The following is a 17836-nucleotide window of genomic DNA, read 5'->3' on the forward strand; positions in this document are numbered from 1 at the left end:
CTTCAGCTTTCCCTTCTAAATGAGGTGCTTAAGTCCCCTCATCTTCCAGGTTGCTTCCAGGCACTCCATCTCTCTCCTGTCCTGAGAAGCCCAGAACTGGATGTAAAACACATCCCTGGAAACATTTGAGGTGAGGTTGGACCTGACTGAGTTGAAGACTTCCCTACTTACTGCAGGGGGTTGGACTAGATGACCTTCAAAAGTCCCTTCCACCTCAACCCGTTTTTGTGATTTTATCACCTTCCAGTCCTCACCCTCTTCCCTCCCACACCACCAGCATCCCACCACATCCCCCTTACAGGACATCAGGCTCCTTCCATCCCATCCCAGCCTTGTCCCCCACCTCAGGCTCCTCTCCTCTGTGGTCAGACACTCGGGGGGAAGCTCCAGGTTGTGGTGACACGAGTGAAGACAGACAGTCGAGAAAACAGAATGTGAAGTATTTTTTTTTTATATACAGAATACAGGAAAGTTTCTGTAAAGTCTAAAACGTTACAATTACTATGTACAGTGGAACTAGCTGTTCTGCTGCGGGGAGGTGGCAGAGAAACAAAAGAGACAGACAGGTTACGACAAACGATCTGCTACAATAGACAATTTGAGGAACGTCATACCACATGTAGCACTGTACACAGCTTTAAAACATTGAAAAATGCCATCACTGATGTATTTACACAGAATCCAACACTTTTCCTTATTTGAAATAAAAAATAGGATGGACACCAGGAAAAGAACTCATTTCTCACTGCCCATAATACACAGTAGCTACTTGTAGTGCAACCATAGCAGGGAGGGATGGGAAAAAATAACTGTGGGAAGAAGAGCGCTTCTTTACATTAAATAAAACAATGATATTGTATAGATTTGCTGTATGAAAACTGTATTTCTCTTTTAATATAAAACTATTGTCACTGGCACAAAATAGAACAAGTTTCTGATTATTTTACAACTGCATGGGAACTGTCTGTCAGAGAGAGTCCTCGAGTCAGACAGCGGTCGCCCCTTGCTCTGACGCGTCCTGCTCTCACTGCAGTTTTCCTTTTAAAATGAAATGTATAGTACAAATATATGTGCAAATGCCCCTAAAACTTGAGCAAAAAAGAAAAATTAAAAAAAGTTAAACGTTCTTCATATCATGCAAACGGCGTGTGAACAGTCTCTGGGCCGACACAGAAAAATCCCACCTCGGTTTGTACATTTTTGCATTGCAAGAGTCTGAGGGCGTTTTCCTTAATCCAAAAGCTCTCTTCCTAAAAATTCCTAGGGAACTGAGTTGGACCGCAGCACGGGCACCTGGTGGGGTTTCAGAGAAAGCTTCTCCTCCAAGTCCATGTCTTGTACTAAGGCAGTATCCCCCTTGGGCTGTTTGGTCGCAAATTCAGTGATGCTGAAAACGAACTGCAGGCAGCCCAGCTTGATGTAACTGCCGTGGTGGAGCAGGGCCGTACCCTCCCAGCCAGCCCCGCTGCCCCCGATCAGACTGGAGCTGCTGGCTTTGCAGTTACAAGGTTTCCGATGCTGCCCTTGTGCCTGTGAATTCATCACAGCAGCTTCTTCATGCGGCTCCTCTTCTTGTTTTCTGCTTTTATGTCGTTCTGCAGAAGAATGAAAAAAATGGTAAGATTTAGGCAGGTCAGCGACAGCTTGTTTTCATCAACAGGGGTTGCTGCTGAGGTGCCTCAGGGGTAAAATCCTTCAGCCATGAGGTATTTCAGTTTGCAGTGAGCAGCTGATCTAAGGGAAACAGGAATCTCCTCAAAGTCCCAGAGAGTTAGAGGCATTTACATATCTATTTTGGCAGCCCAAAAAGAGGAAGCTGATCAGGTGGAGAAGAGGAGTGAGCCACGTGGGGACAGAATGCCTGCAGGACAGCCCAGATCTTCTCACAGCCTGGGAAGGGAGGACATGCATGGGGAAAGGCCTCAGGGTTGGACCTGGAGCTTGGTAAGTCCAGCATCAGAGGCTGGAGTGGTGTTAACAGCAGAGCAGAGAGCTCCGCAGGCTGCAGAGGAAGGTCTTGTGTAACCCCACACGACCTGTGGTGAGGCTCCCCTTTTTGCAAAGGGTGCACCAGCCACTGCGGAACAATGGGCACCAACAAAGAATTGATTTCCACACGCTCCCATCCCCCTCCAAAAACTGCCTCTGGTGGTACATGGGGCTGGCTCTGCCTCAACACTCACTTATCACACTCTGCACTTTGGCAACAATACTGCTGGGAGGAGTGGGCGTCATCTTCTCCGAGAAGTCACACGAATACAGAACATTGTCCACGGTTGTCCCATGCTCACTGTAGTTCAACAGCTCGTAATGCTTCGTATTCTGAAAAAAAAAAGGGAAGAGGAGGGAATCAAGGCATTGAGTCATAGAATGGTTTGGGTTGGAATGGACCTTAAAGCTCATCTTCTTTCAGCCCCCTGCCATGGGCAGGGACACCTTTCACCAGACCAGGTTGCTCCAAGCCCTGTCCAACCTGGCCTTGGACACATCCAGGGATGGGGCAGCTACAGCTTCTCTGGGCAACCTGTGCCAGAGCCTCACCACCATCACTGGGAAGAATTTCTTCCTAATATCCAGTCTAAACTTGCCCTCTATCAGTCAGAAGGGCTTCTGCCTATGCACCCCTTTTGCGCACTGAATCGCAACCCCTCTCTACCACTGTTGATGGTTAAATGAGAGCTGTTAAATATCCTCTAGCTTCAGAGACCAGGAACCCGACCCCCATGCATGGCTCATGCTCACACAACAACCAGCTTTTCATCTGCTTCCTGGCAGGGAAGGAGGGCCAAAGGGAAGTGGGTTTTCCCTAGTGCACTTGGACCAACGCATCTTTTGGAAACAGGCTATTCAAGCTGATGCTCACAAAGCAAGCACACCACTTTACGGGCACACCTGATGCAAACTTGGCCCAATACCTGTGCCTGGCAGGAAGAGATGTGCTTTGGAAAGCAGGCACAAGCTGGCAAAGGGGATGCCACGTGCTGCAGCAGCCACAGGACAGAGGCAGTCTGGGGTTTACAGGCCTTGTGCAGACGCTGAAGTGCCAGGAGACATTACCATGACACGCAGCGTTACACAAGCAGCGTCACGCTCAGCTGAGCTTTGCAGAGGATGTTGACAGAGAGGAGGAGATTTCAGGTTAGCTCACAGGAATCATCTGAGAGCTGAAGACCTCGTCCCCCAGGGACCACAGGGCTTTAATCAAGTTACAAAAACTCCCCATGCACAGGGGAGTAAGTTTTGAAGTAAGCTGCTAGACTGCAGAAGGAGAACCAGCAGACAGGAGCTCAAGGAAGGGGAATTCTCCCTTTCCAGAGATACCACAGCCACAGAAAACCTGCTGGAGTGTGGAAGCTCAGTGCCTAGAGCCTGATACAGGACTGACCATTGTAGGTGCTTCTACACAGATTTATGGTCTGGATCCCATTACCAAGTGTGTTCTGTAGCTTGTAGTACACTGGAGCAATGGCTAAAGCTGGCTGTGGGTTAATCCTGGGTCCTGGTCAGGAGCTGGTTGACAAATGGTGATATAAAAGACTTGATCTTGCTTCAAAGACTGTTTCCATGCTAGGAGACAACTCCAGCAGCGCTGCTATTGGCAGGCCTGCTGGTCTGTTTACTTCAAGAACAAACTGATCTCTGGGCTGTAGTTAGGGAGAAATTGTAGATTTCTGTTTATGCTGTGAGCTTCACCAAAATTTTAGCTAAATAAATAATTTATACAGAGTACTACAGATGGTATGAATGCTTTGCTCCCTCATCACACCTGAAAACAAGGGACTCAGAGCAATTCCCTGATTGCAATTCCTGATGTTGCAGCTGAGGTTCGATGTTGACATGTAAAGTTGAGCTTTTATTAACAACACATCTGGATCAAAAAGTATCAGACCATTCCTATGACTTTTTCTTTCCCTAGGCACCAGCAGTGACAGTGCTGACTTGTGGTCAGTCTTTGCCCATGGGCAGTAAGCTCAGAGAAATCGTGCTGGCAGAGCTCTGTGCTTCAGAAAAAGGTTTGACAAAAAGGCTGACACAGCCTTCACTGGAGTGAAACACACTGAGCCCTGGCTCTTACTTCACAGTCCACAAAGGAGCACCACACAAAGACAACCTGCTGCCTGCATCTCCAGCTCCCACTGCCATGCACACCAAATAATAAAAATAATAATAAAAAAACCTCAGGCAGGCACTCACCTCATCATAGAATATGCAGGCATGTTTGCCAGACACATAGTTACAGTGACCATAGCTTGTAAGGCACACATCCATATCAGCTCCTGTCATGGGAGAGGACAAAACAGGCTCAGTTGCTTTGGGAAAAAAAAAAACTGTCAGGCAGCAGAGAACAACAGACAGAATTAAACTTCAATTAGCAAAACAACAGGGGAGCAACTGCCTTTGTCCTGCTCCCAGGACCGCATGAATAATGCTGCGATAAGCCACCAAACAAAGTTTCAGTGGGGGAAGGGAGAGAGCAGCTCCATGAAGGTTCAAGAGCATTTCACTGCTACTGGGTCTACCCAGAGCACCAGAAGAATCTAAGCAGCAAGAAACGAAACCTGCAAGCAAACCATAACTCTTCTCTCCATCAGTCAGGCACTGAATCTCCAGGACAGCTGTTCTAGTTTTGACACCAGGTTACAAAGGTGCCACCTCAGGTTCAAGCAGAGGGGGGATTTCCAGGTTTCTTGGCAGCGCAGAATCCCCGGACAAGAGGCCACAATGTGTCTGTTTCCTTTGACACCCACTTGGCAAACACCTTAGGGAGGGCCAGGGAGAACCACCCTGATTCTGAAAGGTCAGTGCAGGAAAAAGCCACTCACCTGTCCCAATGTAGAGGGTTCGATAGCACATGTTGACTGCACCCCCCAAGCCCATCAGAGGATAGAACACCGCCCGGGCTTGCACTTCCTTTCTTTGCGCTGCAAGATAAAAAGAAATTACTTGAACAATGTTATCAGCTGGGAAAGCTGCTTGACCTCAGCTTCCCCAGCCCAGAAAGCACAGATCCTAAAGAGGACGAAGTCAGCTTTGGCCTAAACACCGATTCCCAACCCTCTAGGAATGTTTGTCCACTAAACATCTTTTTGCCAGTCAGAGAAAACTGCTCTCTCCAATAACCCACAGAAGCCATGCAAATGGGAGAGCATTAATACAATGGAGCCACGCTGAGGAACACACAAGCCTCCTACCACTGGCTTCTTGCTTAATCTCTTCTACTCTGGGTAATCAAAGAGCTCAGTCTTTCCTGTCAAAGTGCCACTTAAAAAAAATTGGTGCTGGTGAACATCACCAACTTAACAGCTGTGATTTCACTTCTAGTGAAGCTGCAGGAAAAACACACTGGTTGAACTGGGCTTGGCCAGGGACCAACCCAGTTCCCAGGACAGGATGACTTACTGAGTGGACTCCTTCACCCTCAGGTTGGTCTCTATGGCTCACTGGACAACAGCTGGCCCAGGGTTGAGCCCTCCAGAGCAGCTCCAAATTCAAATCACACACTCTCATGCCCATGTTAACTGGACAGAAAATTTTCTGTGGAACAGACATTGAACTCCAGTGGGCCACACAGGCCTAGCCAGGATTTCAGCACTGTCTTTCGGAGGTAAAGCCCTTATACACCGAGTTTAGGCCTCTCCTGACACCACATCTGCAGGACAGCGTTACACCAAGAGTGTGAAATCAAAGAACAGAAGATGAGGATTATGAAAGACTGTTTGCAGAGGCACCTACGTCGAGAACACCGGCCACACCGAGTGGCATCGCTGGACGTGCAGGTTCCACCTCTGCCCAGCTGCCCTGAGTCCTTTCAGCTGTCTGGCTCTGCAGGGCTCACTAAAGGCTTTGGGTCTAACATTTCATCAGCAATGCTGAACAGTCAGCTGGATGCATCATTCCTGCCCAAAAAGGGTGATGGGTTAAGACAGCACCAATCTGCCTCGAGAAAGGCAGACTGCTGAAGAATTCCAGACCAGGAAGGCAGCTCATACCACAGCCTGCTGCTGTGTCCTACAGCAGATCACAAGAAGATTGACAAGCATTTAGGGAATGTTGTGATGCTATAGCAGGCAAGCACAGAGCTTCAGAAAAAGATTACTGACTGACTTCCAAAGATCTTATCTGGGATATTTACCCCCAGGCATAGCAGAGGGGGAGCAGAGAATTGCTTCCACAGCAAGGCTGTCCAGTTAGTGCTTGAAAGCAGATTAAACTGACTGGCTGCATGCAGAGGAACACGAAGTCATGTTTGCCCTGCAGCTTTAGGTGATAACAGTGATCATAAACAAAGCCAAAGCTGAACTCAGGAATCTGGAGATTTCCAACAGACACACAAGTTGTTTTCCATTATTTGCATTAGTCATATTTAGTGGTTTCAGCTTGACAGTGACATTATTCTGAATAGGCAACGACAACATCACATATATATTTTTTCCCCCTCTTCCTACTGTTCTTGTGCTTGTCTCACTTCTCCAGAAAGACAGAGCAGGAATTCACAGATTTCTCTTGCCCATCTCAAAGGTGAGGACAAAAAAAACCCGCCAAGCTCCTCGGCCGAACCTTCTCATTTCTTACTAATTCCAAGATGAATAAAACACCACTTCACTAAAGATTTCCAGCAGAAAATCTGAAGCTACTGAAACAGAAAATCTGAAAGTGTTCCCATTGCTGAAACTTGTAAACAATTAAGGAGAGGAACCTGAAGGAGTTTCTGGCCACTGGATATCCAGAGTCGGGGGTATGAGAGGAAAAAAAAGTGAAAGGCAGCATCAGACAGATACCAGAAGAAGAGGGAGATCTCCTTCAAAGAATAGGCAAGGGAGTGTCAGAAAGCTATGGCTCAACATAACCCAACTATTCTAGGGCTGCTCTTACCTTCAATGTGGTTTCCCACAGGAGATTGCTGATGGGAATTGACACTGCTCGCTAGAGACTGAGCTTTGGGAGGAAAGAGCTGATGTATTCTCTGCAAGGCCAGAAACTTGATCAGCTGCTCATCCAGCATATTTATCTCAATCTCTGTTAATAAACAAAAAGCAATTAGTAAGTTATTCATGGAAAGGGTGCAATCTGAGCTGCAGTGGATTTAACTTTTAAACTTGCCATTTGCTTCAACAGCAAAGACTTGACCAATTCTGCAATATCAAGACTCTTACACATAGGTGAGCTATTTCTTCATATATCTCCTGTGAGCAGAGTGCCAGCCATGGCTGGAGAGCTACAAGTGAGGCAGCAAGCAGAAGTTTGGGGGAACAAGGACTGATAAAAGTTGAAAATCTGCTGTTTTGGCTCAGAATCAACAGGTCTGTAGAGGTGGCCATTGTACCCGTTTGGGTAGCATGTTGGGTCCTTCCTGTGAAGCCCTGTTATCTGGTTAGAAAGTCCAGCCCCACACTCCAGCAGAGCTGTAACCACCTTTGAAGCTGCTACAGGCTCATGCTCGAGTCACCCACTCATAGCAGGGTCAGTTAAACCAAACAGGGCAATTCAGACAATATTATTAATGAGTTTTAAAGCAGATCTTCTGATAGCTCTGAAGTATTTATATTTGTAAAGCCCTACAGAGGTCTGTTTTCCTGCAGCAAGGAGGGTAACCTCTTCTTCCAAGAGCATTCGCCACATGAGCGACAGGTAAAATGGCAAGGAGAGGAGGAAGAGCTGTAACAGCTTTTCCCAATAGCAGAGAGGAAAGTCTGGGCAGTGGGGTTCACCCAAGAAAAGAGGGTTACACTGGCAATGCCAGAAAGGCTGTTCTTCAAGATGTAGAAGTCATCTCTGGCAACAGCCTCGCTGTTCTACTGACGTTTGCTGCTCAGCAATCTCCTCCTGAAGGCACTTTGCTAACATTTGGCGTCTCTTGCCAAGTGCAACAAAAGGAAATAAAACCCAAGCCAGTCTAGGAGACTGACAGAAGCAGAAATAAATCAGAAATTAACAGACCCATTAGAGCATCACCACTCAGGTGACTGCTCCACTACAAGATCTATTGCCGCTGGACTTGACACCCGCTGGGAACAGCTCTGGATTGCAGCGAGCACCACGACATGGCAGGGCTGCAGGTTTCTGCATGTGAATTCCACCTGGAAAGCAGCCTAGTTGTTATCCTTCCCCAGAAAAGCTTCAGGCAGAAACACTTCATTGGCCTTGCTGCCTTGGCAACACTATGAGCAGGGAAGCATGTGACATATTTAAGGTAATGTACACCCAGCCCCTCCTTCACCTGACTGCAACCCTTTATCTCTGGGACTTCTCCTCAAGCAGGGATGGAATGCTTTAGGGAAGCAAACACACAGGGCTAATAGAGGCTGATAATGAATTAAATACTCACCGCCATCCATAAACGCTTTCAGGGAACTGGTGAAGTCCAACATAGCTGCGGAGTTTGAAGTGAGTGATGAGGGTAAAGCGCTTCCTATGGATAAGGTGCTGGGACTGACCTTACCATCTACAGGGAGAGATGGTGTAGAGAAGATATGTCACTGTGACGTTCGCCAGACATGCACCCAGCCCTCGGGCTGCCCTTGGCTGCCAAGCTGCTCGGAATGACTCATTTTGCTCATAGTTATGCTTTGAAAAAGGCCCTGAACTAGCAGTCAGGAGCTTTCTTCTTCTGCTCACAGGAGGGCTTGTGTGTGCCTCCACCACAGAGCCAACTTCAGCTTCTGCCCCACACCTCCAATTGCTAGAGGAATTCTAGACCTATACATTTAAGCTCCTACTCCCTGTGATGTCCTACAGACACTGGAAAGATGAGCACCAATTCCCCAGGAGCCTGAAGAACTTATTAAACCTAAGAGACATTTGCCAAGTAGCTTGACAAGGTGTGAACACGCAAAAAAGTACAACTCCCCTATTTGTTTTTCTACACTAAAGTCTAGGGTGCACATCATTGTCCAGAAGGAATGTGACAGTCATAAGCAGATTTTATTATTTACAAAATAAAATCCTTCTGCTTTGGCAGTGACCACGCAGCTGAAAGAAACAATGGCAAACACCAGGAAATAAAAATCCCTTTCATATGTTGCTGATACTGGATCTTCTTGACTTGGTTTGCTTATAACTACTATAAGTCTGAAATTTGTGGCAAAAAAAAAAAACGTCATGAGTGATTTGTATTTGGCAACAAAATTTGCACACCATAATTTTTGTTATAAATATGTATATGCATCATGTTAGATGGAAAACCTACATATCTACACCTTTCCCAAGAGACACTGCACCAAGTAATGATTTAACCTGCATTTTGTAGAACACAAGCTTTGCACCAAAGGCAATTATTTAACATCTTAAGTAACTGCAGAATTATGTAGGGTTTGCAGAGCTCTTCAAACCACAGAGAAAAAGTGTTCTATAATATGGTCTAATTTCCTCTACCAGAACTTCTCCCAGCCTTGCATTTCTAAGCAGGGCATGGTCAAAGCAGCAGCCTCAGAGTAACCAAGTTTATTCAGCAATAAGTGAGGAGGCCAAGTACCCTGGGGACTGCTTGCAAACATGAGGCAAAGCTCAGAAATTACTCACTGAGGAATTTTAGACAGAATTATAAAAACATGGTGCCTCTGTTGCTTTGCAATCACCAGACCTGAGCCACTCCACACAACCCTGACACTGAGCAGCTTGGAACTGCGTGAGAAGTGGCAGACAGCTCTGTTGCATGTTTTTCAGCGACTTTTTCCACCCAACCTGCACAAAAGGTTTGCTAGTTTGAGTATTAAGCTGGTGTGGGGAAAGGGCAGAAGAAGAGAATGCTGAAAGTGAAAGCTGCTTCTAGCAAAATCTGAGCTATGGGCAGTTACTCTGACTTCAACATCTATCAACATCTTTGACTTCATGTTTTTACACTGAAAAATGGGTATATACACTTTACCTTGCTATTATTTATGTTTTTGGGTACAACTCAGGATCTCTGGCATATCCAAGTCCATAACTACCCTGTATCACACCAACAGATCCCAAGGTCACATTTTTCCAACAACAAGGCTGTGCAGCTGAAGACTCCAACTACACCTGTACTAGGGGACACAACCACTGCCTGAACTCTGGATTAGATCCCAGAGAGCTGCTCTTGTGAGAGGGACTGACTACCTTGCAATCCGAGTGGCCATTTGAAACAAATCAGTAGTTTTACAGCAGCACTGGGGTTTTAAAGCAGCTGTTGTTGAAATAGCGAGGCAGCAGCCAAATGATTTAAAGTTACTGCTTTCCAGAATTAAACTGACCTACTATCCTGCTTCTCAGGACAGAGCTCCCCTCTCAGGTATATGCTGCCAGCAAAAATACATCCTGTGGCTCCCATAAAGGGACCTAAGACAGAGGAGACCTGATAAACTTCTCCTGGCTCTCCAGAGAAAGCCCAATTCCCAGTTAAACAAGAACACACTGCTACAGCCTTGAGGCTCTGAATGAGGCTTAGTCCGAACATTTCTCACCCCGGGGCCGAGGTCAGCAGTTCAGCACGTACCTGAAGGTGGTGCTGGTGAACAGAATCTGTTTGTGGACCCAACTGCCGAGATCCCATCTCCTGCAGCCTGGGGAGGGGTGAGAGCCCGGGTGGCGGTGAGCGGGGAGCCCCCGGCCCGCAGCTCTGCCGACAGCGGCGGCCCGATCTGCGTCTGCACATTCTTCCTTTGCAAAGTGCTGGTGGTCTCCAGGCTGGCACAGGAGCTCGATATGGACGTAGGCAAACTCGTGACCGGCGCAGAACCTCTTTGTGCACAAGAAACGGGTCCTGCTACGTTCTCTGTTTTGACAATAGTTCCAATGGTGTGATTCAGAAGTCCGCAACTCACCGGGGGCGTGAGGGGCCGAGGCCACGTTTGCCGGTGAGACAAAACAGGTATTGTGTTCCCAGATCCCATTAGCCTCTGGGAGTCAGTCAACTGTGCTGAAGATTCAGACGAAACACCATAGAAATTAGGCCCGTTCACTTTAACGTCGGAGGCTGTCGGCCCATTCGAAGTCCCACAAGAAGACACCTTCTTGGATTTATCTATACAAGAGCTGCAGTTGACATCTTCCTGTGACAAAGTCTGCTGGGATTGCGAGGAGCTCAAGGAATTCTGGGTGGTAATCCCTGAGGTGCAGGATGACATGGAATAGAGGGAAGGTGTGGGTGCCTTGTCAGCTGCCTGGTAAGGGTTGGCGAGTGAACCGTCTGCCACAATAACAGGCTTAATATCAGCCTTCTCTGTTTGTTCAGAGTCCCAAAGTGAAGTCATCTGCTTAGCAGATAAATGTTTCAATATGCTGCACTGGAGCGCAACAACACTACAGAGCCACTGGAAGGAAGAAAAACGTGCAGGTTAGCTCAGGAGGCAGCAGTGCTCCAAACCTCAACAGTTACTCCATCGTTCACCCAGCTCAAGGAAATTCAGCTGCCTCACTGTGCTGCTGACTGCTCAGATGCAGCCTGAAACTGCTCTGGTGCTCATCTACAATCAGGAGAAGGTTTTATCCAGAGGTACAAAAGTGCAACCAAAATTACATACTGTTTATCTCCATGCTGGGGACAGGATAGAGAGGGGCTGAGACCTACTTCCTCGCTCCCAAACTCCTCTTCCTCTTCACTTGTTAAGTGCTGCAACTTTTCAGCTAGTTACAAACATATCTTTCACTAATTTGGGCTTCTATCCAAACACAATCCTCCAACTTATTCTGCAGCATGCTGGAAAGAAACGCTGCTCTACCTCAGGTATAGGGAGTGACCTGCCAAAGTTGGGGTGGAGAGCACCTTTGCTTTTACACAAGGTGGAGGGAGAGCAAAACATTTATTCAAAGTTTCAAGCTCCATGGTAGATGTGCACCTGCCACACAGACGAATCCTATCTGAGCTAACAGAAGGACTTCATCACTGATTGCAATGCAACATGCCTTCACACTGGAATCTGGCCAGAAGTTTCATACAAGATTTAAACACTCATTTGACCTTGAGTTACATGTCCAATTCTATCCACAATAAAAAGCAGCCCAGAAACGTGACATTAACATATAAATAAATGTGTCAGAGAGCAGCCTTACATAATCAAAGTGGAAAGTATTTCCCCTCAACCAGGAAATAAGGATGACATCTAGACGGAAAACCCTCAACTCTACTCTTAAGGCCAGAAGACTATTTCACCACTTCCCTGAAGTGTCAAATGAGGAGTTTTACATCTCACCTGGAAAGCCAAAGTGAAGTTTTAATGGGCAAGGGTGTCAGGGAGAAGACAAGCTATCACCTTCAGACATGAGTTTGAGACTGGTTTCCTAGACAACTGCGCCATCATGACTGAAATGGAAGAGGATCTTTGTACCAAAGCAGCTACAAACACAGAGTCCCAGCATTTGACTTCATTTACCTCCTGTTGTTCTGTCTGGCTGGCTAAGTGCTCAGTGTTCAAAAGGTGCTTCTGCAAGGGTTCCTCGGGGATCCCGTTACAGATCAGCTCTCCATCTCGAATTGCTGCAGGCGCAAGTAACGGGGGTGGAAGCCGGTACTGGGACTTTATAGCATCAGGAACCTACATTGCAGAGAAAGAAGATCACACATGAGAACAATTACTCAAGAATGACTACTTAAACAAAGTGCCTCATCAGCACTACACTTCGTGTTTGCTGCTTTCTCACCCAGAGGAGCCCTGCAGACAGTACATTAGAAGTATCAAGGACTGAGTACTTTAAATTGATGTAGCCATGCTGAAATTAATAGGTTTTATTCCCTTAGGTCAGGCATGACTGCAGTACAACATGGTGACTGCAGCATTAGAGAAGTCATGCAAAAAAAGCCAAGTAAGAAGGAAAGCCTGTATGACAGTTTTCAGGCACCCTGGCAGCAAACATAGCAGTCCAAATCTCACTGTAGGGCCACCTTTGGGAGGTTTAGTGTTGTACCTTCTATGCTTGTGCTAGATTGTAGTAGTTGAGGCTTATTGTTGAAGGAAAAAGAGCTTCTTAAATCCTACAGGTAGTGAAAAGTAACTGCTGACTCCCAGACCTCTCAAAAACACATTCATTCGGACCCCACCCTCTTCCTCCTTCCCCAAGGGGTTATCCCTAAGGGGTGTGCTGGTTTCCCTTCCAAACCAGAATATATACACAGGGATTTTCACCAAGAACTACTAGTTTACACGTACCTTCAAACCTTTTCTCTTCACTGACTGAAGAACTCTGCGATTCGGAGGATGTTTCTTATGGATTCGGTTTAAGAAATCCACTTTGACAACGTGCTGAGATATGGTGTCCTGGAACCGGTCAAATACTCGGCACCGATTACTCAGGGTCAAGTTCTTCTGGTTCAGCTGGGTGATCAGATAATGCCACAGGAGTTAGGGATCTGCAGGTCACTCTAATGTACCCTAAGACTTTCATAACGCCTCGTAGCACTGGCAGTACAGCATCAGCTCAGCTTTAGACTATTTGTTTCCTGCAGCACTAACCATTTCTGTTAAAGGGCACATTGCTGGAGATGAATACAAAAGCATTTAGAGGCTGGCTAAGCAGCATCAATGCTCTCAAGAAGCAGTTTGTCTGGGCACAAGCCCTTTGTTTCAGCCCCCTGTTTCCTGAGTATTTAAGTCTCAAGTACACTGCTTTTCCACAAATGAAAACGCCCTCTTGGAATGAAAGTTTTTTGGGTTAAGCATGCAAAGAATTACTTCCCCTATTTGTAGCACTGTGCTGCTTTGTATCCCAGTTCTGGAAGCTCATCTAGATCTTAAAGAGTCCAGTCAAAAACTAAACAAGCTGTCAGTGAGCCACAATCTGAGTTGTGAGCTTCTCAGTTACAGGAAGGAGTTCCCCCATCTTTATATCTTATTGCAGAGAGCAGCATCATATTCCTTTGGAGAGCGCGTTGCTTGCAGCAGGAGCTTTACAAGCGTTACAGGGAGCAATAAGAGCTCAGAAGCTGTTTTACATTTGTTGTACTTTGTCCTTTAATGGACCTGCCAGGTTCCACTCCAGCATCCGGTTACCATACTGCAATCATAGTCCTGCTTACCACCACGTGTTCTATGTGATTTGGGCACATCCATCTACCCAGAGGCATGGCAGTAAGCGGTGGCTCCAGACAATCCATGTGGAACAGGAGTGGGCAATAATCACACTGGATTAGAGGTGCCACTCTGCAACTCCTGCAAAGAGAGAGACAAATCATATTCTCTATATAGAATATAGAGTATAAACAGAACATTCAGGCAAGCTTGGCTAACCACTTCAGTTTATCTCTCCCCCCCAATTACCCTACACTGCTGCTTGCACCAAAAATTAGGATTCTGATTTGTAACTTGATCTACGTGGACCTTCTGCAAGACCAACTCAAGGCAAAAGCATTCATTTAGAGCAAAACAGTAAAATTCAGAGATCAAAAGGAATCTCAGATTTAGGTTATTACAAGTTTCCTCAGAGGAATCACATGTGAAGTTGGGACATGCACTTCAAGAAGATGTTCTCAGAACAAGTCTCAAACTCCAGAAAACGACTACATCTGAATCCTCAGGTTTTAAATAAGTCTTTGCTCTATGACAAAGTTCTCAGTTGTTCTCCACAAAAGCCCATCTGAGTCTCCATCCCACTTTGAGAAACTCACTCTGAGTTCCTGATATAAAGGTTTCATTTTCACTGACATTTTGAATCGGGATTGATGTGTGCATTTTTTTATGCAGCTATAAAAACCATCAGTATTTTGTACTGGTTTTCAGATTTACAATTTCAGCACAATATTCCTATTTGCCTTGGGCTTATAAATCTCTCAGTAGATTTCTATTTCCTAAAGGTCACCTCCTCATATACTTCCTTCATGAACCATAAACAAACATCTCCATTTACTAAACCACCATAATTTCAGAATTTTTTCTTAATAGAAAAATACTGAAGACAAGACGGTTCAATCTTGTCAGTCTTCAGGCTACATCTTAAAACATGCAGGGCTGCAGAAGCCACACACCTACACGTGACATGGTTAAACACCTGTTATTTAGCAAAGATGCTTATTCCCTCATTTGTTTAGAGTATGGTAAGCAAATAATAAAGGAGAATGGAGGTCATCAACTTTTTTCAGCAAGAACTTTGCTCTTGTGAAGGCTGCAGCTACACCAAACAGCTTCCCTGGAAGAGTCAAGTACCTGTTGCATGTGAAGCAGACTTTCACCGGCAAGGGAACCAAACCATTGTGGTCTAACTCGTGTTGTGCTTTCTTGACATTCTTTCCTGTGGTTTCTTCCTTTCTCCTCCTCTTACTAGTACCTGAAAGTAAATTTTAAAAGGCTTTGGGTTATCCACATAGCAGAGATTTGATTTCTGGTAGATACATATAATAATCTTGGGCAGAGGCAAACGGAAAAGGCAAATATTGCTGCCTAAGGAACCTTTATCAACCACTAAACCTAGCCTTAAGTGACAGAGACAGTCTTTAAAGACAGGTATATTTTAATGTAATCATTTCAGTGACATCCTATATACTTAGTCACTACTTTGCTACTATATTATTGCATCACAAATCTAGTATTTTGACAACTGGATTTTTTTTTTCAGATTGATGACCTAGACCAAGGTGACAACAAGAAGCATCTATCACAAGTCCTGATGGATGGTGTGTAGTAGCAGCATCCCCACAACTCACATCTGAAGGGCACCTGCTGTTGGACAGATGCAGGAGAGCCAGGGGTAATTCTGTACCCTCTGCTTTAACCAGTGAGCATCTCTGGAGCCACAGCTACCATGGGACCAAGAGGGAAATGAGACTAGATGGCAGCAGGACACAACTGCAGACATCTTCACCAACACTAGACAAGCCACCACTCACCTGGAAGTGCTGTGGTGCAGGTCAGTTCATTCGGCAACTGGAACTGCGTTGGGTTCCTTTCCATGGCAGCAGCAATAAGAAGCTCAAAGGGTCGCTTCAGCTGGGGCTGCCCACAGTCCATTTCTGCAATGGCAGAGTCATCATCCACGTCAATTATGTCCTCATCGACATCATTCTGTTCTGAGTTGGGGGTCTCGGTGCTGGCATTGGATGTGGGAGTGCCAGGCCGGCTTGCTCTCCTTTCCAAGATCCTGGCATGCGCATTAGCCCTGATGCTGCTGCTAGACCTGTCCAACAGGTCTGCGTCACTGGTGGGGGAGGTGGTCCTTTTCCCAGATTTGTCCACCAATCCATTTACCTGCCCCAGCTCTTTCTTCTGTTCTCGCTTCTGCACGACATGAATAGGCAGGCTTATCATGGAGGCCACAAACAAAGCACATCAACCTTGACAAATACGTGATTGAAGACAAACAGCATCTGAAAATGCTCGAGCCACTCACTACAACTGAAGTCATTCAAGCCTTGACCTAGCAAGAACAGTTTGATTGCAGCTAAGGCACAGGTGACAGAACAGCTGAAGAGAACCAAGCATGGGGAAGAACGTTAGCATGGGATAGCCATGTTGAGTCCAGATCAGGACAACATTTCACAGCATCTAGTCCTGAATGCTTGATAAATCAGACAACTGTTTACTTTGCTACCAACACTGAGAAACTCCACAGCAGACTGTTCATTGTTGATGCAGTCTATTAACCCTGGCACCGCATCCAAACCCATTATGGACCGAGAGGGTCAGCTTGAGAATACAAGCACAATATACAAACAACATTCTGCTATCTCCTGACGACAGGAATCTTGAACAAGGTGGGCAGGGAGAGCTGCAGTAGAGGAAAACTATACATTGCCATTGCCATGAGATCCATTTTGCAACAGGAGGGGAAGCTGCATGGCCCAGGATGGGCAACTGTGCACTGCTCCAGTGCCTGACAGCATCACCCATGTGGAGGAACCAATCTACTCCATCACTAACACAGTCTGCAAAAGGAGCAAAGTGTTGTCAGGCAATTTTTAATACAGAAAAGTTCGGGATTTTTTTTCTTTTACCTCTCTTTTTTTATTTTATTATTTGTTTTTTGATTTGTGACCTTCATTTTTACTGCTGGCAGATGGTTGAACAGTACCCTGGAAACATAACAAGGCAATCGCTTCAGGAACAAAAGGCTGAGCACACAGTTTTCTTCCAATCTCTTTTGGGTGTCACTTCAAGGGAACAACAGTTGCTAGAGAGCTTGGTGCAGTTTCTAAACCCTCTGCTATGCAGCCTTACGTGGTCACAGCAATAAGATGTTTACATTGTACAAGACAGCTTCCTGGAGAAAGAGCATCAAGGCAAAAAAAAAGACAAGCCACAATCTTGCCCAATCATCTACTCCCCATCCTGTTCAACAGCCCAGGAAATCATAACTCACTGTGATTTCACCCTCTGCTGATGTGCGACTTCTGTGAAGTCACATTTCTAAAAGACACACATTAACCAGAATCACAGCCCTGATGCCAAAGCTGCATTAACATGATTCTTGGTCTGCCTGTAGACAGCTCACCTCCTCGAGCAGGGGAGCCATTCTGATTTCCTTTGCACCTCAGCTCTCCCTCCTTTCCAGAAATGGGGGGAAGGAAAACAGTTTAAAAGGCACAGCTTGGCAAGAATGTATCAGGCACTTTGGTTTTAGCTCCTAGTAGCAAGGTAAAAAATATCACGAGGGTCTCTCATCAAGACCCCTTAGTTTTCTTTGAGCCTGTTCCTAACAAAGCCCTTTACATCTGCAAGCACAAAGAGCAACTCTGGCAGTGTATGTACACATTGAGGGGAGAGGCAGGTATGAACCAGAGGATTCAGGTTTCAAATGGACAGTCAGAAAGGCAGGGATCATGTCTGTCAGGAGAGGCTTTACCTTGCGGCGCACGGTGCAGCGGTGGCACATCCACTCCCCCGGCGGCAGCATTTCCTCGCTGAGTGGAGGGTTGCTACAAGAGAAGCACAAAGCAAGGCTTTACTGT

General features: G+C 46.1%; 1 protein-coding gene across 2 annotated transcripts in view; it reads right to left on the reverse strand.

Moving 5' to 3' along the window:
- Positions 1-435: 435 nt before the first annotated feature.
- The window catches only part of PHF12 (PHD finger protein 12), a 32398-nt gene continuing 14997 nt past the window's right edge, over positions 436-17836 (reverse strand). Inside the window, exons 3-15 of one of the 2 annotated variants that reach the window (XM_064677913.1) lie at positions 17731-17803; positions 15779-16166; positions 15099-15219; positions 13976-14108; positions 13110-13274; positions 12336-12497; positions 10460-11276; positions 8327-8443; positions 6874-7017; positions 4824-4922; positions 4195-4277; positions 2184-2322; positions 436-1595 (exon numbers count right to left, since the gene is read on the reverse strand). In XM_064677913.1, the coding sequence (XP_064533983.1) occupies positions 1261-1595; positions 2184-2322; positions 4195-4277; positions 4824-4922; positions 6874-7017; positions 8327-8443; positions 10460-11276; positions 12336-12497; positions 13110-13274; positions 13976-14108; positions 15099-15219; positions 15779-16166; positions 17731-17803 (2776 nt within the window). In that variant the 3' untranslated portion in view covers positions 436-1260. The remainder of the gene's footprint in view (positions 1596-2183; positions 2323-4194; positions 4278-4823; positions 4923-6873; positions 7018-8326; positions 8444-10459; positions 11277-12335; positions 12498-13109; positions 13275-13975; positions 14109-15098; positions 15220-15778; positions 16167-17730; positions 17804-17836) is intronic. The other variant, XM_064677914.1, reaches the window with a different exon arrangement.

Source organism: Pseudopipra pipra, chromosome 21, assembly GCF_036250125.1.
Source record: "Pseudopipra pipra isolate bDixPip1 chromosome 21, bDixPip1.hap1, whole genome shotgun sequence".
Taxonomy (NCBI): Eukaryota; Metazoa; Chordata; class Aves; order Passeriformes; family Pipridae; genus Pseudopipra; species Pseudopipra pipra.